A 9818-nucleotide genomic window follows, 5' to 3' on the forward strand; every position below is an offset into this window, starting at 1 on the left:
TATTCATATCAAAAAGGGCTGCAAATTCAATATCCTACGTTTAAATTGAATTTGCGTTGGCGAGAAAAAAATAGGTATAATATCGTGCTAAGAAGTAGCTCAAAAGAAACCTCAACAAACGAAGACAATAACGACCTATGAGACAAAGAATTCGTGCCTCTATCATACATGAAAAATCAATATTCAACTACCAAACTGTACATTCTATGATGCTACTAATTCCGATAGTGGTACAGTAATATTAGAGCTATTGATGTGGTATGCGATCTCTCATAGGCATGACACGATCACCCCTAACTTTTTGTGGTATTATTAATAACAGAATTTACGGTTTGATGTATTGCAAAAGTTACCAATAAATAAATCGTTGTGAGGATGATCTGTACGATAATGTCTTTGTTGACTATTTTCGCTAGGCTGATGACTAGCATATAATTACAGTTTTACGTAACATTCCGGAATTGTCCTGTTATTTAGGATTCTAGAACTATATTAAAAAGTATGCTATCAGCTGATGTCCACGACAATCATAAAACTTGAGATGTGATTCTGTTAAAGATAGCTTCCGCCTTTCATTCTAGTACCCCTCTGAGTTTCACGTAAAATTGGTGGGAAATTTGTTCACTGTCAAAAATAACCAGAAGTATTTATAGATCTTGAAATCCGATTGTTTCCCATTCCTGGTTGTGATGCGCACAAATTGTATTGACTACTTGTAGTAGCGTGGGTAGCGTTGGCCGCGATTGGTGTTTCGAGGTATATAACCTCAGAGATGGAGTGCGAGTGTGAGCAGTATGTTGGGTGCTAATCAGATGTGTTGACCTTTCTCTTAGACTTCTCCGTCACTCCCATTTTCCTATCCACCTATGTGTTAGCCCGTATAGAAGATATCTTCATCGTTCCCTTTTCTTGATGAATGCTTAAACCATTTGATGAACACTGACAGAGTTTTGTCAACTGTCGAATACCTAGCAGCAGCTATGGCATGAGATAGGTATTACTTTCCTTATACTATGTATTTTGTGTTTATGTACCTATAATATCTGTAAAAAAGATTACTATGTTGCTGCTGTTAGGAGAGATCTGTAGCTTGACTCTTAGATTGGGGCTGTAAGTTGCTAATAATACTAATAATGGTGACCCTGTTCAAAGTATGTCAAACTTTGCAGTTGTAATGAATAACAAAAACTTAGCATATTGTAACATTTATGTAATATAAAGTAAAGATGTGAATAATATACGAATAATCATAAAGACAGACTCGTCAGATTATGACGAAATTATTACAATTTGATGGATAATTTCATTGCCCTGTATTTTAGTCAAATATATTATTTATTACAGAAATCGATGAGATGGAATTTTTGGATAAACTGGGTCAAGAGTTGATACGAATTTGTTGTTCGGGAACATACGAGAAAGCTTTCCGAAGCCTCGGGGGTAACCTGAAGGAATTTCTCATCACGTTGGACGGTTTGTGCGAGGTTCTACAACATCAGCAATCACCCTCGGGGGAAGACGATGACGAAGAGGAGCGCGAGGCCGTGTTTGTGTGTACCGTCAACGACGGTTACCTTCAATTAGATTTTACTACCGAGAGGACGCCCGTTGCTTATTTGCTCGTAGGCAGTTTGAAAGCTATAGCCCGAATCCTCTATCAAACCGATGCTAAAATTACGGTTACAAGAAGTTCAAACGATTTTCGATATTTCAGGTTTATCAACAAAAATGTTACAAACTTAAATATGTAATAATAATAATTATTTTTTAGATACACAATCAGACCTTTAACACCTTTAATTTCTGATAAAAGCCTATCTTGTTGGAGTTTGTCATCGATTACATCAACTCCTGGTGATTTACGCATGGGAGTTCCAACATTTTGCAAAGCATTCCCTTGGCATTTCGTAATTGATCGAAGATTGGAGTTGGTTCAACTTGGATCGGGATTCATGAGGGTATTCGGCTGTTTGTTAAAAAGTTGCGGAACAGGAATGGCGACTTATTTCGAATTTTTACGTCCGAAAAGTATTACTTTGTCGTTTAACGAAATCGTAAAACGAGCAAACACTCCTTTCGTCTTGATAATTAAGAAGTTGTCCGAGGTTGACGCTTTTCCAGCGGAGGTAAGCTGATTTGATTTTTAATAAATAATCTAGATTGAAAGTCAAGAACATCAACCGTGAATTGATTACCTTCAGTTATCAAACTCGCGGTTTCAATTTTCTAACAGTAAACTAGTCGCCTTTTAATTTGTTTTAAAGGTTTAATTTATTTTTGTTATTTATTAGGGTTTAAAATTAAAAGGACAGATGGTCTATTGTCCCGAATCGGATTCTGTGTTGTTTATCGGATCGCCTTTTATCGACGGACTGGAAGGGCTCACCGGAAGTGGTCTCTTTATATCTGATATTCCGCTTCACGATGCCACTAGGGATGTTATTTTGGTCGGCGAACAAGCTCGGGCACAAGTAAGGGAATTAATCGATAGAGAATATTAAATTTTAAACCATCCCACAGCCAATAAAAAAACCTTTAACATTTTTTTTTAATTAAAACTGAGAACCGCACCTAAAAAAATAATTTTTATTAAACTTAAAATTATTATTTTAACTTTTTAAGCTGTTTTAAATATTAATTAATAAATTGGTATAAATGATTAAAAATATTTTTTTCTTTTTTAGGATGGTTTGAGAAGGAGAATGGATAAATTAAAAAGTTCTATAGAAGAAGGTAATCGAGCGGTCGATAAGGAAAGAGAAAAAAACGTCAGTTTGTTGCACTTAATTTTTCCACCAGATATTGCCAAAAGATTATGGCTGGGTAATTGATTAAAAAAGTGCTGTACGCAAAATGATCGATACGATTTTAGATGCGAATAAATTAAAACACCTTTGTTCCTGGGTTAATCTATTTCAGCAGATTTTCTTCAAAATTAGTTAATATTTGTATGGGGTTTCCAAAATATATTTCGAGATCATGTGAATCTTTAAAACTTAAAATTGGTCAAGCAGTTCTATAATTACCTCGTATTCATGAAGAATCCTACTAGAAATCCAATCCAGTATCGCTATATATACGCGGAATACTTCAACGTTCTCGATACTTTGTGCAAAGAGGTGACAAATTACTGGATTATAACGTTCCATTATATTTTATTGACCATGGAAAAAATCTTCAAGTTGTGAACAGTTCTTTATAATATAATAGCTCAACGTCCCCAACAGAAAAAGATAATATGAATGCTTCGGCAATCCACCTTTATAGTCTAAAGATATAGAGTATAAGGAATTTGTTTTGTTTATCATTTAAAAAGGTATTCTGTCATATTGTAATAAATGTCCAGGAATTTTATTCCCGATTTTTCCATATAATTTCATATGCATCATTTTAATACTTTATTACTTCTACAACATCAGGTTGGAGTTTTAGAAAATGTCTTCATGAACGTTATTTTCCTTTGTTTGAAGAGTTTGAAATGATATCAAATCCAGTCATATCATTATTCCCACACCTTATTCTGTCTCTAATTGAGGGTTACAAAAAATACAAACGGCTTCTCTATGTCCTTTCTGTTGGTAGCTGAAGAGTTTCCTACTGCTGGTGTAGACGTAGACCTCACCAGTACAGTTAAGGGTTAGGTAAAATCAAATACACTGTGTACATATACAGGATGTCCCGAAACTCAACGTCAAGCGGGCACCGGATGAGAGGCCAACCCATACCTGTTCTGGTAAAAATAAGAAAAAAATTCTATGTCTCTTAGTTAAGTGGTAATAGACATATTTTTGAAAATGTTAAAAATCGTTCCCGTACATCATATCTTTAGGTACTACGGTCAGAAATGTTCGCAATTTAATAGTAATTTTTTTAATAATGTATTCCTAATGAACCATGCTACTATAGCAATCACAAATCGAACAACAAAAGTCGTTAGTTTTGCCAAAAAAAGTATTAGTTTGATTGAGTTAAGGTTGAGAGAATTTATGTCTATGAAGTTTGACACACGATTTCTAAACAAAGGAGTAGTACAACACCTTTGACAAGTTATTTTAAAAGATGACCTGTTTAGTCAAGATTCGAAAATGGTATAACACTTGCTATTTTTCTTTTCTTATAAAATATTATTGCCTGTTTTTCTGCTAAAAACGCGTTATTTAAAAAATTCATACTTTCGTATGTTATTTGTATTTCCTTCGAAATGATTTAACAACATTTTGTTAGAAGATGTGCCACTCAATATCTACAGAGAAATGTGGTTTCAACAAGATGGTTGCCCAGCTCATTATGCTTGTCCTGTATGGGATTGCATACAGAAAACCCAGAAAGATGGATTGGGCGTCGTGGTTCGATTACGTGGCCTCCTCATTCTCTGGGTCTAAACCCCTTTGATTTTCTTATTAGGATTGCATAAAAGAAACAGTGTATTAAAAACCGATTGAAAATCTTGCCGAACTGAGCCACAATATTTATACAGCAGCAGAAGAAATAAATTCAAAGAGTAAAAAGCACTTTACACAACTAGTAAAAAGGTCTTTTCTGTGACGATGCAGAGCTTGTATTAGTGCCGACGGCAAATAATTTGAGCATTTGCCTTAGTTTTAAGAAAATAATGCTATAAAATTAATAATAAATAAATTTGTTTGTTTAATTTTGTCTTTAGATTAAAATTATTTGAAAGAGTATTTTTGCAAGACATAAGGGCAACCATCTTGTTGAAACCACATTTTGTAGTTCGTAGATATTGACTGGCACTTCTTCTAACAAAGTTAACAAGAGGAAATAAAACTAAATACAAATAACATACAAAAGTATGAATTTTTTAAATAACGTGTTTTTTGCAGAAAAACAGGCAATAATATTTTTTATGACAAGAAAAATAGCAAGTGTTGTACCATTTTGGAAACTTGACTAAACAGGCCATCTTTTAAAATTACTTGCCAAGGGTGTTGTACTACTCATTTTTTTAGAAATCGTGTGTCAAACTTCATAGACATAAATTCTTTCAACCTTAACTCAATCAAATTAATGTATCTGTATATCTTCATCCTGTATATAAACAGATACCAAATTAACTTTTTTAGTAAATACGTAACATAATAAATTTTCATAATACCATTATAAAGCTTATCTCAAAATAAATTCTTTTCACTGTCTTTTATACATCGCCAGTCTCTTTGCGTCAATCCTAGTTATATGTTTTCTGTCTTAACATATTGGTTATCATATTGTCCCAGAACATCTTTGGTCTTTCATTGCGTTTCCTCCACGGTGTTCTTTTTAATGGCCCCATCGACCCTTGACTTCTCCTGGATTCATTGCGAATGTTATCTAACATCATGCTTGCAAGGACTCTACTGCTCTTATGTTATCCTTCTTCTGTTCCGTTAGCACTCATGTTTTACAGCCATAAGACAAAATTAATCCTTATTCTGTTTTATATGCACTTATTTTTAGTTGCTGCTAACCCCTTTCACTTTCAGGAATCCGGTTATCTTTCTCTATCCTGTAGTTCATTTCAATTTGCTGTCTTCTACCATCTTCAAATATTGTGCCTAGATATGGTTTATTTGTTATAATACTTGATCATCTTTTCGTACGTTAATCTTTTCGATATTTTTTGATATTACCATTACTGTTGTTTTACTTTTGTTATATTATTCCAATTGTTGATGCTTCTATTGAGTTCTTCTTCTGAATCTGCTAGTATCGCTATGTCTTCGTCGAAAAAGCATTAGGCAAACTGTGGTTTGGTATTCATGTATGCCTGAGATTCATAATTACATCCATAAATGTTATGAATAGTAGTGGGCTAAGACACTCTTCTTATCTCACTCCTTCATTAGAAGAAATTCTTCTGATATTCGGTTGTTGCTTATGACCTGATTGCGAGTTGCATTGAACATTTGGGTTATCATTCCTACAAGTTTTATATTTTCAACCCATCTTCTTATACATGCCCACAGTTTTTTCCTTGGTATGCAGTCAAAAGTTTCCTCTATATCGATAAACGCTAAATATGACGTTTTCGTCCTGCTACTGTTCAGCTGATTTATTGCTTTAAGTTCAAATGATCCGATCTAGTGTACTAGCTTCTGATTTAGTTGTTTCATTATTCCTCAACTTCTTACCAAACACGTTCCATCTTCCCTCCTTTGCGTGAGTAATTATTTCCTTTTTAATCGTTGTTTCTTATAAGCTTGATAGTTCTGCGTTGTTTTATTTTGCAACAACTTTTAGAAACCTTTCTTTGAGTTGTACTTTCTCTTTTATATCCTCAAATCACTAATCTGTGTGTGTTTTTTATAATTATTCTGCAATAGTTCTTCTGCATTTCCATATTCCGGATTTCTATCTCCCAGAAATATTGAAATCTCCCAGAATAAAAACATCTCCATTTGCATCTTCAACTATTTTATTTTGTTTCTGCCAAAATTATTATTATTTTCTTACCAATGAATTACAGCTTCTTACCTTTGAGATTAAGTTTCGGTTACTGTTTTCCATGTGATTAAAATATTTGCAAGATTACAATGCAATATACAACCCACTCCAGTTGCTCTGTCTACATTACTCATTCCACTCTATATAAAGAGGTCCATCTCATTTAGCCCCTTCTATGTTTTTTTTTGTTTTTGATACCGACAATATGTCCAAATGTGCTTATTTTGTAGTCCATTAATAATCAAATAATTTTTTCGTAAATAAATCTAAAATTAAAAGTAAAATTAATATCGAAAATGTCAGAAAAACTTTAAAAAACATAAATAAGATTTGTAAGAATCTAAAATCGGAAAATCATTTTGCGTCATCTTGTATTAACACAAAAGTATTATATTTATCTTATTATTCTTAACATAGGTGAAACCATAGAAGCTAAAACTCACGAAAATGTAACAATGCTGTTTAGTGATATAGTAGGATTTACTTCAATTTGTGCAACAGCGACTCCAATGATGGTTATCAACATGTTACAAAATTTATATAATAAATTCGATGCGTATTGTGGACAGTTAGATGTTTATAAGGTTAGTTTATAGGAAGTTAATTTAACCTGTTTATTATTTTATTTCTTTAGGTTGAAACAATTGGTGACGCTTACTGTGTGGCTGGTGGTTTACACAAAGAAACCACTACCCATGCCGAACAAATTGCATGGATGGCACTCAAAATGATAGATACATGTGCCAGACATCAAACGCATCAAGGAGAACCAATCAAGGTAAAATAACATTTTCATAAAAAAATTTATACATAACAAAACATTTTCAGATGAGAATTGGGCTTCATACAGCTTCAGTTTTAGCTGGGGTTGTAGGTGTAAAGATGCCCAGATATTGTATGTTTGGTCATAATGTAACAATAGCGAATAAATTCGAATCAGGAAGTGAACCTTTAAGAATAAATATAAGTCCAACTACTTATAAGTGAGTTTTTTTTTCAAAATATGGAAATCATTTTATATTAGATAATTTTACTAATTATCTTTTTCAGTCTTTTAAAAGGAGATGGAGGTTTCTCTTTTGAAGAACGTGGAAGGGAATTCCTTCCAAAAGATTTTCCTAGTTCCATCCCCGGAAGTTGTTACTTTTTAACGGGTTATAAACATCCAAACTTACCAGAAAATGCTTCTTTGACTGACTCCGTCGATGCGGCATGTAAAGATATCGGTCTTTCCGATTGTTAGTAAAAATTGAATTACAAAAGGAATAATATATAAAAGAAACGACGACGATTCTAGCAATATTTTTTACATTTTAAGAAGCAATTGAACACTCAGCTTATGAAAAAACGTAATGAAACGGAACAACACTGCTTTTTACTCTGTATTATAGCGAAAGAAAATACTCACAAAAAGAAATAAAATTCAAACGCATTTCAAAATACATCTTCAAACTAATAAAAATAAATCAAAAATCTTATAAAATTCAATACCAGTTCTAATACACCTAAAAAATACCATATTATATTGACAATCATACGATTTTTCACATTTTTTTTTTCGAAAAGGTTTCCTAACTACATTCAAACTCATAAATGTAAAACTAAAAGCATAACTTGATCAATGTAAAATGTACATATTACTTTTTAAGTGTAAACCGTATAAAGAATCTGTTTATTGAATCTAAAACCCAAGCACGCTGTCTCAAATAAAAGAATATAAAAAGCTTTATGTAAAAAAATATATATACACAAAGAATATTGATAGTTTTAATACACCTTTATCTTATTATATTAGTCTGATATATGTAGAAGATTCTTCATACAAAACAATTAATTTACATTATATTGGAATTAACAAATGCGCGATAGTCGGTAACAAACAGCGCCATCTCATATCTGGAGTCCAAACTAATCCCAGCACAAAAGCTCAGTAAAATGATGGTATGATAAATAAAATTCATTTAGCAAAACGTTTTAAATAGGGGGACCCTAATTCGGTCTAATTTGTGTATACAATGGTGTTGATTTAGTTAACCTACTTAATAAGCTACAACAATAATGATAATTTCTATTATCGTTAAATGAAACTTATTATTTTTATTTACAGAGGGAGTGTATCACAAACATTCGATTATAATATTTATGAACTCTCCGCTTTCTAACTAGTACTTTTGAAGTAAGAATTGATCGAAGTATATCAATTATCTTGACACCAGAGAGTATCTTAGTTTTGCGTCAACAATCCCATTTTCTTGCAATAAGTGTATTAATATTTTGAAATAAGAATATAGGCTCACAGAAGTGGGACATAGGATTTTATAGGGAAACTATAGCTGCAATGGATTTGATATTTGGCACGTCGATATAGGCCAAAGATATCAATCTTTTAAAGGTATAGTCATGACTCAATCACTTTCGGCTATATCGAAAATTTAATATTATTCTTAATTTTCTTAAAAATAGTGAAGTTGGTAGCAACTCTATATCGATGTGCGAAATATCGAATCTATTGCATCTATAGATTCCCAATAAACCGCTATACTCTTATCTCAAGCATACTATTTTTGAGATTAGGTAAGAGTCTATAAAAAAAATAAGTTTAATATTGTAACAAAGTTTATTTATTTCATTTACACTTATTATTTAAATAATTTATATATTTTAAGTAAATAAAAAATAATAAAATAAAAAAACAAATTTAAATAATAACAAATTTTCAATCCAAAACGTAAAATCAATCATTTTATTTTTTAATTGTATAATTAAATTTCTTTACAATTTATTTTAAAATGTAGGTATTTGTTTAAGATTGTTATAAGTTCTTATAGAAGACGTTGCAAGTATATTTTGACGTTTGGCATCTTATTTTTAGTATACGGTCTGCTCCCGTTTAATACTGGGAAACCATAAAAATGGTACAAAATCTTGAAAATATTTACAGACGTGGAAAGATGTATCTCTGTAAAGTTTCAGAGAGAGAGTCACTCAGTTATTGATGAGATTTGCATGATGACAGATATAATTGAAAAGTCGCTGGAAGAAAGAAAGTTTTCACAACTGCTGAAGTCTTAAACAGATCGAGTCTGCAGGGCTAATCACGAAAGCGCATACTTTGAACGTAAAGCAATTAACGTAGCAGTATCACATGACAGTGTACTAGAGTCAGTCCTCTATGTGCTATACTGGGTGAGTCAGGAGGAACGTACACTGTTATTTTTATTGCATAACTCTTACTGCATAACTACAATTAAACAAAATCTTATAAATTACCATTAAATATTGATCATCAGCGTTATTTTAATGATTGTTCGAAAATATCGCCATTCACTTCTAAACATTTTCAACTTCGTTTATTAAGAGCTCTTGTCGAAAAT

The 9818-nt window shown here is 32.1% G+C and overlaps 1 protein-coding gene across 1 annotated transcript in view; it reads left to right on the forward strand.

Annotated features, from left to right (window-relative positions):
* LOC111413112 (guanylate cyclase 1 soluble subunit alpha 2) overlaps positions 1-8202 on the forward strand; it is a 32176-nt gene extending 23974 nt beyond the window's left edge. Inside the window, exons 4-11 of the mRNA XM_071199974.1 lie at positions 1345-1714; positions 1772-2126; positions 2292-2471; positions 2685-2823; positions 6862-7028; positions 7079-7222; positions 7273-7427; positions 7495-8202. Of these exons, the coding sequence (XP_071056075.1) occupies positions 1345-1714; positions 1772-2126; positions 2292-2471; positions 2685-2823; positions 6862-7028; positions 7079-7222; positions 7273-7427; positions 7495-7687 (1703 nt within the window). The 3' untranslated portion in view covers positions 7688-8202. The remainder of the gene's footprint in view (positions 1-1344; positions 1715-1771; positions 2127-2291; positions 2472-2684; positions 2824-6861; positions 7029-7078; positions 7223-7272; positions 7428-7494) is intronic.
* The last annotated feature ends 1616 nt before the right edge of the window (positions 8203-9818 follow it).

Source organism: Onthophagus taurus, chromosome 11, assembly GCF_036711975.1.
Source record: "Onthophagus taurus isolate NC chromosome 11, IU_Otau_3.0, whole genome shotgun sequence".
Lineage (NCBI taxonomy): Eukaryota > Metazoa > Arthropoda > Insecta > Coleoptera > Scarabaeidae > Onthophagus > Onthophagus taurus.